This window comes from Lynx canadensis, chromosome C1 (genome assembly GCF_007474595.2).
Source record: "Lynx canadensis isolate LIC74 chromosome C1, mLynCan4.pri.v2, whole genome shotgun sequence".
Lineage (NCBI taxonomy): Eukaryota > Metazoa > Chordata > Mammalia > Carnivora > Felidae > Lynx > Lynx canadensis.
In genome coordinates, this window is record NC_044310.1 from 190,990,573 (window position 1) to 191,007,162 (window position 16,590).

Here is a 16,590-nt window from a genome sequence, read left to right on the forward strand (position 1 = left end):
AGGGGGCAGGTCCAATGATCCTAGCTGTAAGGGAGCCAAAGTGCGCCCCTGTTTAGAAAACAAGCTTGGCTGCTATGCTAAAGGCCAACACGCAATGGTACAAACCAGAAAGAAGTCTTTTTGTCCCTCGTGCAGCCATCTGAGTATAAGCAGTCCTGGCTAACATGGTGGCTCCATGGTACAAGGACTCAGGCCCTTGCCCTCTCGTTGCTCTACCTTCCTCAGCATGAGGCTTTCTCCTTGTAGTTAAAAACGGCCACTCCGGGGGCGCCTGGGTGGCGCAGTGGGTTAAGCGTCCGACTTCAGCCAGGTCACGATCTCGCGCTCCGTGAGTTCGAGCCCCGCGTCAGGCTCTGGGCTGATGGCTCGGAGCCTGGAGCCTGTTTCCGATTCTGTGTCTCCCTCTCTCTCTGCCCCTCCCCTGTTCATGCTCTGTCTCTCTCTGTCCCAAAAATAAATAAAAACGTTGAAAAAAAAAATTAAAAAAAAAAAAAAACGGCCACTCCGATGGCCAACAGGAAGGGGAGAGGGGAAGAAGAAGATTCCCTCTCTTCTCTTTAAGGGCACACACCACTTCTGTTCACGTCCCATGGGCCAGGCCTAGTCAATGACCACGCCAAACTACGCAGGAGGCTGAGGAACGGGGTCTTCGGTCGGGCAGCTCCCTTAGCAGCTACTGATATGTGTCTGTTCTTCTCTTTCCAGGGGAGGACCAGCTGATCCTATAGACTATCTGACGGCCACACCTCGAGGGCTCTACAAAGAAAGGGAGCTCCCGTATTACCCAGGGGCTCATCCCGTGCATCCTCCCAAAGGGAGCTACCCACGTCCCCCGGATCTGAGGCTTGCAGACCTCCGGTATCCTCAGTACTACCCTCCTCCACCAGCCCCCCAGCATAAAGGACCCTTCCGACAAGATGTCCCGCCTTCCCCTCCTCAGCACCCCAGAGTGCCAGCCTATCAGGAAATGGGTAGACCAGGGCCCCGAGGGGGCAGCCCGGACCAGTACCCCTACCGAGCCCAGGATCCCAGGCAGAAGAGCCCCATGACTGCAGCTGTGTAACTGAATATCACCACGCCCAGCCCAGCCCAGCCCAGAAGGGGAGACGGCTAACATCACCTTTGCCCTTCCTAGACTGTAAGACCTTCCTCCTGTTCAGAATTCTCCAGGGCACAGATAGGTTCTTCTCACCGAGGTTGCAACACTTGACTGCTAACCAGAGGGAAAAAGGAGGGGACAGGAGGACGGGGGATCAGAAGGAAGAGAAAGGACAGGGTCCATCAAAACAGTACTGCCTGAGATCTGAAATGCATTTAGAATTGTTCAATTCCATGAGAGCGGCAGGTAAACAGGCAAATAACAAAGAACAATGGACATACCACACAGTGCCTTCCTGGTGCGCACAAGCCCCATGGAACTGGCAGCACAGAGACTCTCAGAGGCTGAGCCTCAGCCACCTGAGAGTGGCTGCAAATATGGGTGTCTGAAATGAGTAGTTTTCTCATTGAGAAAACAAACCAACAGCAGACATGACTAGTGATCTCTTTGAAATGTTTATACCCAGAAGAAGACTGCATTTCTCTCTTTGTGGAATTTCTCAGGTTCCTCGTACCACTCGTCTGGTATAAGTATTTTACATTTCCTTGCCATATATATATATATATATATATATATATATATATATATATAAAATACAACACGAATGCAGTATTAGTGTCCTGAGAGAATGTTTAAAGCTAGTCAGAGATTCCAGAAGGAATATAGTCCAAGGACCAAGGCGATCAGGTTAAGAGGGCTGAAAATCCCCTGATCCTCACCTTCCTTCCCCCAAGTCCCAGGCGTGATTGCATGGAGATATCCGGTTTCAGAACCATCTCCAAATCTCCTGCCTGTAATTACTGGAACCGGGGCCTCGACTTTAAGGCTCCCACTTGAGGGCTAAAATGTAGTTGGAAAAGAGAGGGCTCGTTGCTTAGGTCACACAGGAAGCAACGATCCGGAGATGCCAATTCCACACTCAGTGCCAAACAGTGCCATCTGCACCCGGGGACAGGGAGGGGCTGACTGTGGCCTCTGGGATTGATGACCAGGAAGTGGTAGATGGCAGTGACTGACTGTGTGTGTGTGTATGTGTATGCGTGTGTGTATGTGTGAAGGTATGTGATTACCAGTATGGAGAATGTAAGATAAAAATGCTTTCTGGAAAGTTTGATGAGGAAGGAAATAAAAAGGAAAAAAAAATCAGAGGGGAAAGGAAAAGAGGCATAAAACCAGATCATTCTACATCCGCTGTATTTCATTAACAAAAGTCAGGGGAGCACCCAGGCCGGGCCAGCATCTCCAACTGGGACGAGAAGGTCTTATGGCTTGGAAAAGCTGACACCCCGCCCTCTAAAACCCATCCCATTTCCTTTGAGCTTTGCAGTGATTTTCTACTTATTTCAGCAAGACTTCTAAAACTTCCAACCTGACCCAAATGAGAACACAACAGAAGACTGAGAAACAGCAAAATCTGGGAGCAGCCGTTTGAATCGTTTAATGGCTCTTAAGAGACTTAAAGCCTTGCCGCTCCTTCTCCATTCCCTCAAAACAAAACAAAACAAAAAAGTATTGAGTTCCATTTGGACATATTTTGGCTGAGATTAGAATACCTCTGCCTGACAGGACTTAATAAATTATAGTATTATTAACTATAGAGTATCCAACCCAGTTTAGGTGTTTTTTTAATTTAAAATAGAGTTCTATTACCAGGAATGAAGCAGCTGCTGGTTTTAGACGTAAATAGTGTTATTTACTGGACCTTAAGAGGTATCATTTTCTAAAGTACAATTACCTTGACCATCTTAATAAATAGACTGTCAAGTTGGTCTTCTCCATCTGTCATCCCTCTTGAGCCAGGCACCTTAGACCTTTTGCAACGTGTGCACGGAGGTTGAGGGGCTCAGGCCCTGCTCACCTAGAGGTGAGATGCAGGTGAGCTCCCGGGCTTCTCTGCCAACACGCTGAATGACACTTTACCCTCGAAATAAATAAACTTCCAGGAAGAGAAGGATAAAGTGAGGGAAATGTAACGTGCTTGGGAGCGTTAAAATCAGCTCTTGGGCATGTTGCATTTTGAGCCAAATTTCTCTAGGCTATTAGACATAGCCAAGCCAGGAGTCTCCTTCTGGATTAAGGCCAAGGCCACACGAGAGGCAGCCAGAGGCAGTGCGAGAGGGTGAGATATCCTGTGCGTGTTGGAGGAGTGGCCCTTGTAGGAAGAATGCCCATCTTTCCCACGTTGCACAATGCCTCCTGCTCACAGGCTCGGGGCAAGCTGCACCAAATACGGTCTTGCGCTGTATTCACAGTCAATAAAACATTTGCTAATCCTGCGGGGCAGCCAGCGCTTTGAAACTGCTCTTCAAGTGGACGAAACGAGATGACAGCCGTTTTCTTGCTTGAAGTACAACACACGCCCAATTTGACCCCGCCCGAAAGAAGCGCACGTGTGTGTCACAGAGGCTCCATCGAGCCAGGCCACAGTTAAGAACAGCTCGAATGTAAGCTTCGTAAGTGCCTGTGAACCAACCCTCCACTTGCCAGCACCCAGAGGCTGCAGAACTCTCTCCCAGTATCTAGGAGAACTGGTGGTTTAGAGTGTTTAGAAGGCCAGCCTGTAGTCAGTAGGTGCCCAGTAGCAGGAAGTAGTTCCCCATTTATTTATGGCCTTGGCGAGACTCAATCTGGTGTCTGCCCGTTGCTCAGAATACCATAACGCCCCTCCCCACAGGAACAGAGTAGCACAGTGAGCTGCAAACCCATCAGCACACACCCACCCGACTCCTGATCTGACTGCTGGGTCGCTGAGGCCTGGAAATGATGCTTTGGCCTTGAGTCGTGAGATATTTGAAGGAGCTCTGGTTTATCCCTTTTTGAAGGAGGGGAGATGGGAAAGGGAGCAGACCATTGAAAACTTTTAGATGCAGGAGAATTCAGTCCTCTGCCAGGAAGAGAAACACTGCATCTCGTTAACCCCTTGCGCCATTGGACTGTGGCAATATCACCCTTGGTAGAAAATTGGTTCCCCACAATATTAAATCAGTGGATGAAAGGCAATCTCAAAGACAGGAGCACCTTCTTACATCATAATCGAGTAACAAACAAAAATTAGAAAATAAAGTTACCGTGAAGCTCGTTATTCTTAGATATGTGAGTCAACATGCGTTGACCCCACAGGACAGCATGAGCAAAGATTTTATAACCAAGGGTGTGAGGACATCCACAGACCCACCATGACCCCATGGAGGAAACCATGCATGCTGCCCGATAAAGGAGGTTGGAAACTTCCTTGTGGCTCTCTTTGTGCCACCAACTAAATAAAATTAAAACATGACTCATTATTCCCTTCAAAGATCTGTGAACTTGTTGAACTATCTTCTGAAGGAAATGCATCTGACAACTTGAGGAGCTGTCATGCATGGAGTCTATGTGCATAATAAGGATCCGGCCTTTGAGGGGCATTCGTTCCCCTAACCTGTAGCCCCAGCAGTTGTTTTCTTTGGAGAGACATCTTAGCCTTTCAGGGCGGATAGAGAGATCTGCACAGTTTGGGGAGGGATGTATGCCTGTAAAATCCCCGTAGGCATTAAACTCTGAAATCCGCAATGAACTGCCCTCAAATCGGTGCTAAATTGGGTAGACACCCTACTGCTTTTGAGTCCAGGAGCAACAAAAGGTCCAGACTTGGTGCAATTAGGCAGGAGGGAGTGGGATCCAGAACCAGCTACGGGAGTACTTCTCTGCCCTCCCAGTTCCCACCGACTTAGTTGGAAATGATGCCGCAATGAGACCAGAAAGAGGAGTCTCCATAAGATATCCCTACAAAGTCACCTCTCTGAAAAAAAAAAAAAAAAGGAGAATAAAAGATAGATATCTAAAATAAGCCTAGAATCTCATATGCAGCTACTACTTCTAAGGGAAACTCTTTTCTCCCTCATGTCCTTAAATAGTAATAGAATCACACAGCTCCTGACTTTTAAAGATGGGCTTAACTCCCGAGCCTGGAGTGCACAGTGAACTAACCCCAACGACCGAGACTGTCTCCTCACTCAGCTCTGAGAGCGTGTGCTGTTCCATCTATGCTGCCCGCAGTGCTGTTTACTACTGGAACGTAAAAACAAACCCTACTGTGGATACAGTCACTTCTTCTCGTGTTTTCCTGCGCTTTTTTGGCACCAAGTCTGTTCATAAGTTCTGAAGATAAATTATGTGAAATCGTATTTTGGCATATGGGGGCAGAGAATGAATTCTTCACAGACTTTTTACAATGATCCCATTTGTACCACAGAAAACATTTTGGATGCTGTTATATATGAACATACAAATTTTTCTTGTTTCATTTTGCATTAAAATAAAGCTTTATTCATTAAGATACCAGAGTGTTGGTTTTCAGTCCCCACCTGTTTGGTTTAGGATTTGATGAATGAATAGGTTGGTCTGGTCCTGATCACCCTTAAACAGCAACGTCATAGGGCAGGGGTCATGAAGGAGAAGCCTCTGTCACGTGCTGGGCTCCCCAAGAAACACATGTGAGACGGAGACGACCATGTAGGCTGTTTATTCGAGAGCGCACTTGGGTTCAATACCCACGGAAGGCAGGGCAAGAGGCAGGGCCGGCCAAAGGGAGAAGCTAAGCAGTGATACCCTCCCAAATTAGGCCTCACCCAGCTCCACAGGGCAATCTGGAGCCACAGTGGCCCTTCAGACTTGTCCCAACTTGGGACTAAAGAGCTGGGTCTTCATACCACTGTGTTGGGTGGTAGGTATGAGCTACTCCTGGAAGGAGATGGGACCCAGGACTGGGCAGTTGGGAGGTATTTACAGTGGTTGGGAAAATTGTCCTTCATTCTTGAGGTGGGATCTGGGCAGCTCACCACACAGCCTCCAACACTGTTGACCCTTCCTCTTACCTTGCTTAGGGAAACGTGACTCTGAGTGGGTTCTCCTTGAAACCAACCCTCTGTTACCCAAGATTCTTCACTGGATTATTCTCAGACCTCCCAGAAGTGTCTTGCAAGTTCATTCGCACCGAGGTTTCAGCCACCGTCTCTGGAGAGGTTTGCTCACAATCTCCAGCTCAGATCTGTCTTCCCAGACACATGCATCTCCATTTTCCCCCTGGTCATCCCCGCTCGAGCTTTCCACAGGCCCTTTGGACTGAACAAGCTCAAACTGAAAGCATAAGGTTTCTCAAAAGAAGCCTGCTTCTCATGATTCTGACCTGGCCAGTGGCACCACCATGTTCACAGTTACAAGCCAAAACTCTGGAAATTATCCTTGACTTCCCATTTATAACTCTGCCCATTCCTCCGACCCATCCCCGTCTGGAAAGCCAGCAGTTCCACTCTATCTGTCCATGCTTCCTGACTTCCTGCCTTGGCTCAGCCTCTTCACTAGCCTTCTCTGCGATCTCTTGCCTCTGACCATGCTTCCTTCCCTACGACCTTTATACTCTACGGACTCAGCACCTGCCTAGAATTTGGTGCATAGAATTTGGTCGCAACGTGTACATATCAATTCGCTTAATCATTGTCTAGAACGCTTCCCGGCTACCATATCAACCTCTCCTGTATCCTGCCAGAGGGATTTTTCTGAAGTAGAGATCAGACCAGGCGTGTTGCTCTTCCGGAGGCAGCATGCTCTTATTGAAAGACATTGGCTCTGAAAACAGGCAGACCCAGATCTAAAGCGAGGTTCCAGCACTAATCGGTTGTGTGACTACTTAGCTCTCTAGGCCAGTTTCCCCATTTGTGAAGCAAAAGTAGTACACGTCTTGTGCGATTGTTTTGAGAATTAACTCACATGTACATGTACAGGAGTTCTGGTGCCAGTGTGAGCCAGTCTCCAAGAGCCGACTGTCCACGTCTCTCCCCGGTCCCATGTCTAGTGATGCCACATTAGTAGTTTGAAATAGGCCATGTTGGAGGCCTTGATGACACAGAAATCAGCGTAGTGTACAAAGCAGGCCTTTTTCTTTCCCCTCTAGAAAGCCAGTGGTTAAACATTTACCAGCACACCACTGTAGACAACATACCCAGCAGTCAAGGAAAGTTAATCCTTGCCCCCCTTCACGCACACACACACACATGCTCACACACACACGTACGTTCTCACTCCTCAAAACCTTTCGGTGGCTCTTTCCTACTTACAACCTAAAGTTGAAAGCCCAAACCTTGCAACATCAGTCCCTGGCGCCTCTCCCTCTTCACGTCTCGTTGCTCCTAGTTTTACAGCTTGCGCTACTGTTATTTCCAAATTACTTTTATTTATTTGAACCAGGTGTGCATTTCACAGCTCTGTACCGTGGAAACACACAATAAACATAGCTGCTCAAAGTGCCCTTCGTCCCGTGGATCCCTCAAGGCCCAGATCAAGCGGCTCATTCTCCATGAAGACTTCAAGGCAGAAATTGGAGACTGGCTCTCTCTTTCACGTCCATCCCATGCTCTCATAGCAGGATTTACTGCAGGGCAGAGGCACTAACTCTGCAGACCACATTTTCCAGCTTTCCTCTTAGCTGTTGTTGCACATGAGGCCCAGCTCCTACCAACCAGACCAAACTCTCCGGAGGATGGAACTGAGGGCCAGGCATGCTTCTGCTGGCAAACAGGGTAACAGAGGCGTTTGGTTTCCTACAAGAATACTCAAGCCCCTAGCTTCCTGGGAGTCAAGAGGCTGTGCGAGGGCAATCCGTTGTGTTAGCACGGATCATAGCTGAGGCAACACGATTCTGCACCAACAGTCGGGGCATCTTCCGATCTTCGAAAAGTTAGTAACCTCCTCCGTGAGCCAGTTCTGACTTGTCGTTCAGAGATTCATTCTGGAAGCCTTGCCTAGAGCTTGCTTCTCCAGCCCTTCCGAGAATTTTGCAAGCACCTAACTTTCCACATTCGATCCCTTTCTGTTTGCTAGAAGGGATTCAGTTATCTGCAACTAACCTCACCAAGATTCCTTCCGCAGCCCTCCTCCTGAGCCAGACAAGGTAATTCCATCCTGAATGTTACTGAGACACATTCTGCAGATCCTCAATAAAACTTTTATTACCTCTATTACAATGATTAGTTTCCATGTCCGTGTGGCCTTCTGAAGAGTATCGTATTTATAACACGTTGCCTGGCTCTGACTATATGCTCGAGAAATATTTGCTGAATTCATTTGAATGAAGAAATGAGGTGTGAGGGTGCTTTTTCTGAAATGCTGCGCTGCTGACGTCCCACCTTGCAGTTCAAACCATAAATCTCAAAGTCCTGTTGTTAAAGATCGCCCGGTATTTTTCCTGAGGTAAAAGGTGTTAGCTCACGTGGGCAGGCCAGATTCTAATTTAAAACACGAAGCAGGCGAGGAGATTGTAAATGCAATGGGTAATGCATTATTTAGAGAGCAAAGAGAGACTTAAGTAAAGAGAAAATGTATTCCTTGCAACCGACTAAGATGGAAATACTTTTAGTGACAGATGATTACTATTATTATTGTATAATTCCTTGGATTTTAGGCAAGTGCCTTGTGATCACTTGTATTACTTATTCCTTTCAACACCTGTAGGTGGTGAACTGAATGGCTCCCTGACTTTCCACAAGGAAACTGAGTCCTACATAGAATGGTACTAACATAAAGATTTAATGAACGCTATTTAGGCATATCCAAAAACCTAGAGGTAACTTTGTGTCTTGACAATGGAGATTTCTTTTTTAGTGGCCATGTTTATTCTCACTAATTATTGTTTATAGCACATGCTGAATGTTTCATGATTACAGTAATTTGTGCTTCTCGTCCAGTCGAAGAACATCAGGCTTATTTTACACCGGAAGAAACTGAGGCATGAAGAAACCAACCAGGTAATTGAGGGCCAAAGGAGAAAGGTGAATTTCCTTTATTCGTGGAGTATTTCTTGAGAAACTACTATGTTCCTGGCACTCTGTGCTACCTCCTGAGTGGGCTCTCTGCTTTGCAACGTGGGTGGGTTCCTCCCCAGCTTGCAACAAAAGGTCCTTCCTCGGCACGTGGCCAGTTTGCATCATACCTGTGCCTTCCTAATTACTGGACTCTCAGAGGTCATCAGGCATGGCCCATGTCCTCTGGAGAAAGAAGAGAGATGCTTCAGCAGTCAATGTTTAACATTCAGCTATCACCCTTTCCACTGAAGCTTCACTTGGCTGCTTGTTACCGACCCTCCCAGATACCTAAGTTTGCTGCATAATAACCAATGTATCACAGTATAGAAGAATGGTTTTAACTGAAACCTAACAACCCTCGACTTTGTGGCCCTTCTGCCTGGTCGATCAAATAAGAAGTACAAAAAGAAAATGAGATTCAATTGTTGCCCAACAGATACTTCATGTCAGATATTGTAAAACGCTGCAGAGTATTGCAGACATAGACAAGGCTTGGATTCTGCCCTCCAGGACCCGCAAGTCAAGTTGGAGAGGAAAACAGACACAAAGAACCAAAACTCAAGGCTGAACATGGTGAGTATACACTGCCAGGGAAGCCTGACTTTTGCCTCCGGGTGTGAACAGGATCGGGTAAGTTTTTTGGAAGACCTGACATCTGAAATGGCCTAAAAGGATGAGAAGGATGTAAACAGGCCAAGCAAGGAAGGGTATTGGCTTTCCAGCTACAGAACACAAGCCTCCACACAGAGACAGGAAGCCCCCAGCTCTGTGTGATTTCGGGTGGGGGGGGGGGATATAGGTTGCGAGATCGGGGGTGAGACGGTGGGAGGTTGATACAACAATGGCTAATATTATTCAGTGCTTAGCAAGTGCCAGATACTGGCTTCATGTTTTTCATAATTTATCTCATTTAATCCTCAAACTCTATGAGAAAACAGCTATAAATGAATTAAGTAACTTGCCTTTGGAATTTCAGACGCTAGAATAAGTTACGTAGGGTCTCCAGGGAGTTGGACAGTTGGTAATAGGGGGAATCGCTCACACAAAAGACAGTTGAAATAAAACCAGCCCAGGTGAAAGCAATACACAAAAGGAACTGGAAAAGTCATCAAACCATCAGCTTTTACTAAAGAGGGGAGAGCTAATATTTACTGAGTCTATAGGGGCTATGGGAGTTGCTTTGCCTACATTAATCTCATTTCTTCTTCCTATCAAGCAAGGGGGCCCATTTTACAGATGAGAAAACTGAGGCTCCGAGAGCCTAAGAACAGCTGTGGCTAGTGAAGTGGCTGGTAAATCCAGCCCTGGGTCCACAAGTCTCCTTGCTACCCCCAAGGGGCATTAAAAGTAAATCTCAGTGCAATTTCTTTTAATTTTTCAAAGCCTACATTGTGATCACTACCTAAAGTGTGTGCAATGTTGAAGAAAATTCAGAACATGTAAATGCAGATTTTGACATTTTAGACTTAAGAAACATGCAGCCTTGTGTTCCACTATATATTACATTATAATCTATGTAGACAGCAGTTTTGAAAGGTATCCAGGCAAATGAGTTGTACTTCTGGCTGAAGTCAGACAGGTAGATGAAACTTTGATGACTTAATTCCCCCAACTACTAAAGGTATAAACAGACCAGGACTCTGGGTTGGAAAGAGGCTGCCAGAAAATTTATTAAGAGCAGTAAAGTCTAGGGCCATAATTTCAACAGGTTATCTTGCTTCTCTGGCTAATTGTTTTCCAAGGTTTCTCGACTCAGAACCATTCAGCATTCTTATCGCCTGGGAAATGTGCGTGCTCCTTAGGATATTTTCCAGCGTGCAGCCACCTCTGTCCTCCAGTCACGGCTGTATTTTTGCTCAAAGAGCTGTCGATTAGATTTAAGAGCCGCCCCAGCCCCACAATGCGCTGTCTTGCTGATCTTCAGAGAGAGCTGTGGTGTCGCCCTTTGATTTATGGAGAGTGAAGCTCAAACCCAGCCCTGAGCTTTATTAAAGCAGCTTTTAGCCATATTATACCTTCCCTATTCCGAGCTCCCAATGGCTCTACCACCTAGGAGTCAAAAATCCCTTTGATAAGCAGCATTTGGGGTGATTGGAAAGTGGAGCCTTCGCTTCGTCCCCTCCCACCATCCTGCCTCCCGACCCCCCAGGTGCGAGATGGCAGAGGGGGAGGGGGGATGGAGACCCAGGCACAGCCCTGCTCTCCAGGTGGCCTTTCAATATCCGTTTTTCTCCTGACCCTCTCTTGACCTTCACAGTGTGACAGTGTTTGGCCTGAGGCTCTGCCTCTTCATGGTGATTTTTTTTTTCCATCCAGGCTTTAGAAGGGAAGCCTCAGAGAGGTGCGGCCACACTGCTATGGGACCCACTTTCAAAGGCTCCTGCTCTCCCGGCTGTGTTCTGTGAAATCAAGGCTGTGTTCTGGAAAATCACAGGATGCAGGCCCCCAGTGGAGATCACAGGATAGCAATGGGCACATGAGTATCTGCAGGTGAACTGACTACCGTATAGGTGTTGGTTGTGTGAAACCTGGCTTTGTTTCCGAACGCAGAACTTTTCTCTACGGATGTAACACCCCTCTCCCCTAACACACAAACCAGGCCTGTGCCATGTAAGGCTGGGGGTGGGGACACTTGAGTACTCCTGGCTCCAAGGGCCAGCCATGCTGTACTGAGAAGCAGTGAGGTCCTTCCAGAGCCCCCGGCATCAGGCCTTCTCCATCCTTCCTTTGCAGTGTCCCCAGCTCCCTCTGGGGCTCTCGCTCAGACTTTACTGCTGTCTGTCACTCAGTTCTACGCGATCACCCTGCCCCAGCGAACTCATTGGAGTGAGATTGATAACAGAGTCATGTTGGGCCAAGGTTGGGGTGTGTTAAGTGGCAGGTGCGCCCTCCTTCATCCCCAGTTCTCTGTGGGAGGATAAGCATCCTAGAGCCGGCACTGTGGTCGCTGGGTTACAGGTGGCTGTCAGCTAGACAAGCTGGGTGAAGCAGCTGGTTACTGCGTCCTCAGCTACTGCCTCCGAAATGGTGATGATCGTGCTGACTTCATAGGGTGGTGCAAAGATTGCATGGAATAATGCACATAAAGCATTTATTATATCGGCTGAAGGAGGATCCAGGTTATTTACCATCATTAGCCCTGATTTTCAAAGAATCTGTCTGCAAGTGGTAAATAGCACGTGATTATCATAAGAAAGCATTTCCTTCTTAAATCTCTGCTTCCTACAGGAAGGAAGACTCGGTCAAGTGCTAGTATGCCTTCAACACCCCTCCACAACTTGCCAATCTCTTATTAACAGACAGCAGACCTCAGACTTCTGCAGGCTCTAGCTTGAATTTAATAACTTTGTTTTGCTTTCATTGTATTAATTTTCTAATTGTCTTCTATTTAGATCAAAAGGATCCTGGCCCTTTTTTTTTTCACTTACAGTAGTAAAGTAAGTGTCCATTAAAAATAAAATTATATAGGTAGATATTAAGTAAATAATGGTACAAATGGATATAGTAAAAACCATGGCGTGGCTGAAATATAAAGCTTGGAAACACTGTGCTAATACAGTGGAGAGGTGTCCCAGGGACCTCTGAAGGTTCCAGAAGGTAGAGTAACTTCTGGAAGATGCAAGCTGTTTGTCTGAACCCTAGGACTCCAGAGAAACCTGTAGATGGATGAATAAATGAGTGAAATGAGGCCAGAATGTTCCAAGAAAGAGATTGTGCTGACCAGGTAGGTTTCCCCCAAGGAGGATCTTGCCTGGCTCTTTGACTTGGTCCTCGCCAGAGTTCTGCCGTGTGTCTGTGGGTCCTTTTCTTGCTCTCAACTCCCAGCAGTGGATGACTGCAGGAGCATTTGGCTGATTCTCCTACTAGAGCCGGAGACAAACCAGACTGTCCCCAAGTACAATGAGCATCAAATGGAAGCTTTACTTTTCCCAAAACCTTGGAATTACATTAGCATCAGCACGGGCCTCAATCTGCCTCTGTCATCACATAGTGTCCTACCTGTGTGTCTTTGTGTCCAAATTTCCCTCTTATGAGGATGCTAAGCATTGGACCAGGACCCAATCTAATCCAGTATGACCTCATTTTAATTTGATTATATCTGCAAAGAGCTTATTTCCACATAAGCCCCCACTCACAGGTATCAGCGTTTAGGATTTGAACATATCTTTTGAGGGGGACACAATTCCACCCACAACACTATCCATCATCCAGAGGCCATCCCCCATCTCTGCACCTCCCACCAGCCTCCCATCAAAATCTCTGCCCTGTGTGCAGTCAACACTCCTGCACACCGATCAATGTACCGACCAACCGTGTAGACACTGCTAGTGTCCTCCTATGTTCCACTTGTTTTCCTTCTTTACTAAAAAAGTCACAATTTGGGGGGGATAGCAAAGGGTGGGGGCAATGAATGTCTGTCCATCCGGATTCCTCATTATATGGGGAGAAAAAAAAACCACTTTCTCAGACTTTCCTTCAACATAGGAAGTCCTATGCCTCACTTGCCTGGCCAATGAGAGGTGAGAAGTGAGAAGTGGCTGGGGATTTCTGAGAAGCGTTTGGTTTCCTGATACAAATAGCATACCTGTCTCCCTCTTTCTCAGTTGTTCCTTCCTTCTCCTAACTGTCATAGCTAGAAGGACAACAACCATCTTGCTACCGTGAGGTGTTAAGCATGAGGATGCGAAGCCAAAACCCAACGTGCTAAATAACATTTAGCATGCAGAAATAACATTTAAAATAGTCAACACTTATTGAGCATCTAATATGCACTAGGTATGATTCTGAGCCCATTAAATGTAATTAACTCACTCCATCAACCCCATTGTCTGAGTGTATTATTATTCCTATTTGTAGGGGATGAAACTTGCACAAACCCATGATGCAAGGTCCATGCTGGTAATTACTATGGCCTTCTACCTGTCAGCAAAGATAGAAAGAGTCTGGGGATCCTGAAGGCTTAAGTGAGCTGCTATATTGTTCCTTTTTTTATTTTAAAACAATAAAGTAGCATTGGTTGGGGTTTCCATTACTTGCAGCTGATCGCACTCTTGGCTGACTCCAATATTACCTCATAGGGTCACTGAAAGGATTAAATGAGGATATATATGTCTGTGGATGGAAAAAAAACAGTAGCAGTTAGTTAAAATTGTCTAAAACACAGTAGATTCTCAATAAATAATTGGCTTTAGTGTTTAACCAGTTGAAAAGGCAAAATAATTAAGTCAATAACATGGTAGGCAGAAGAATGGGCACCCAAAGATGGCCTTTGTCCTTATCCTAGAAAACCATGAATATGTTACTTACTTGACAAAAAGGACTTTGCAGATGTGATTAAGGTTAAGAGCCTTGAGATGGGGAGATTATTCCACGTTATCCAGGTGGGTCCAGTCCAACCATATGAGTCTTTAAAGCAGAGGACTGCGATGAGACAGAAATTCAATGGTGGAAAGCAGAGATGGTGGGATGAGAAGGGTCAACGATCTGTTACTGCTCTGAGGTGCGGGAATCTACATGTTAGGACCAGAAGAGGCATCCAGGGGCAGACAGCCAATGAGAAAATGGAAATCTTAATCCTGTAACAGCATGGAACTGAATTCTGCCAACGCCTGAATGAGCAAGAAAATGGATTCTCCCCTGGAGCTGTTGGAAAGGAACACAGCGGGCCTACATTTTAGCCTGATAAGACTCATACTGGACTTGTGACCTACAGGACTATAAAATGATAAACTTGGATCGAGCTATTAGATTTGTGACAATTTGTTACAGCAGCAATAAAAAACTAATACAAAATAATAATGGGACCTGGAGTAAGCATCCAGAGGCGTAGCTTCAGGGGCCTTAGAGAGGGCTGAGGACCTGCTCACCAGGGACGGTGGGAATCCCACGACCACGCGGAACCATGAAGACTTCTGGGAGAAAGTTTTCTTGCCTGATGGTGTGACTGACTTTGTTTCAATTTCGCTGGTAGCACTGCTCTGATATACAACTCAGGCGGCAACGCTCACCTAAGCCCTGGAGGGCCATCCATACAGAATATGATGTGAACAGCACCTCCTACAGTTGTGCAGTGCAACAGTCCTGCTAGTCAGAGGCATCGTGCGGGATCTATGAGAATAAGGGCTAGAGCTTGGCACAGTAGGGATAAACAGGGCAACGTCTGTATGAGGTATCATACAGCTCACCTCTCTCCAAAGTACCTGGCTTGCAGCCCCATGATTTTTGCTATTTGATGAATGCAAAACACCACCTTCTAATGGCAAAAATTCCACTTAAAAAGAGATAAAAAGGAAAGCTTTGGGGTTTCCTCACCTCAGGCAAACCTCTACAGTCAGGTGAGCTGGGGTCAGTGTGGGCTTGTGTGGCCCAGCCTTTCTCCAGCATGGCTAATGGGGAGCACGGCCTTGTTGGGAAAACGGGTTTCGACCTGAAAGTTAAGTCAAGGGTAGAGATCACTTTCAGGTGACAAGGGTCTGTATTTCGAATCAAAATTTAATGCCAGAAGTCAAGATCTTGAAAAACGCCTGTCCGTTTTACCTTCTTCCTGGGGAAGGTATAGCCTCCTAATTAGAGATTTGGAAATACACCACAGCCCACTGCTTGCAAGGATGGATTACAGGGCTGGTTTGTCAAACACACGTTATATCTGCTAATAAGAAACCAGTTACGTAAAGATGTGAGAAATGGGGGGCGCCTGAGTGGCTCAGTCGGTTAAGCGTCCGACTTCAGCTCAGGTCACGATCTCGCGGTCCGTGAGTTCGAGCCCCGCGTCAGGCTCTGGGCTGATGGCTCAGAGCCTGGAGCCTGTTTCCGATTCTGTGTCTCCCTCTCTCTCTGCCCCTCCCCCGTTCATGCTCTGTCTCTGTCCCAAAAATAGATAAACGTTTAAATAAATAAATAAATAAATAAAATGTATAAATAAGATGTGAGAAATGGAAATGCTGCGCCATTTTCCAGAACAAAATCTGCCTCTAAAACTCCCTGCAAGATATGCTTCATCATTTGAATAACAAAATAAGCTATGCAGAAAAATAAGACTTCTCAAAGAGAGCCTGCATTCAGGTTGCACTGAGTACAAGCAATATGATGAATATTCTTTGTGCTACAAATGTTTTGTGAGAAAATAATGTGTTTTAGAAATGGAGCTGGGATAATACTAGAGACTTTGCTTTAGCGACCATCAAATAAGTTTCCAGGCAGGTTTTCTTGTTTCTTATGGATTCCTGGAGTTCATGGTGAAAGCTGCCATTAAAATTCATTAGATGAAAAGTAAACCTATATTACAATTGATGACATTCTCTTCTAAATTGTTAGCCCTATTAGTGAGAAACCTCTCGTCTGCCAAACTCTATCTATGGTGTCTGCTTTTCTCTTGCATTTTAATCTAAGAAGTGCTTCTTCATCGTTATTTTTTTTTCCACGTGCCACATACCCCATATCACAGGGCATCCCATGAACTATCCTGAGATGCTTCTCAACTTTTAGAAACAGGATGCTGAGGTTGCAAGGAATCTCTTCTATTCCAGGCGTCAAGGTTGGAAAAATTACTTAAGGATGACAGGAAGAGATTTTTTTATGTGCCCGGTACTAAGGCCTGAAACAGCAATTCATTCAACTGAAAAAAAAAAAAAAAATCCCTGTGAGCTTTTCTTAGAG

At 46.1% G+C, this 16,590-nt stretch overlaps 1 protein-coding gene across 1 annotated transcript in view; it reads left to right on the plus strand.

The window, feature by feature from the left end:
- Window positions 1–5,416, plus strand: part of PARD3B (par-3 family cell polarity regulator beta) — a 1,010,919-nt gene extending 1,005,503 nt beyond the window's left edge. The window contains exon 23 of the mRNA XM_030325489.1: window positions 706–5,416. Coding sequence (XP_030181349.1) covers window positions 706–1,063 — 358 coding nt within the window. The 3' untranslated portion in view covers window positions 1,064–5,416. The remainder of the gene's footprint in view (window positions 1–705) is intronic.
- The last annotated feature ends 11,174 nt before the right edge of the window (window positions 5,417–16,590 follow it).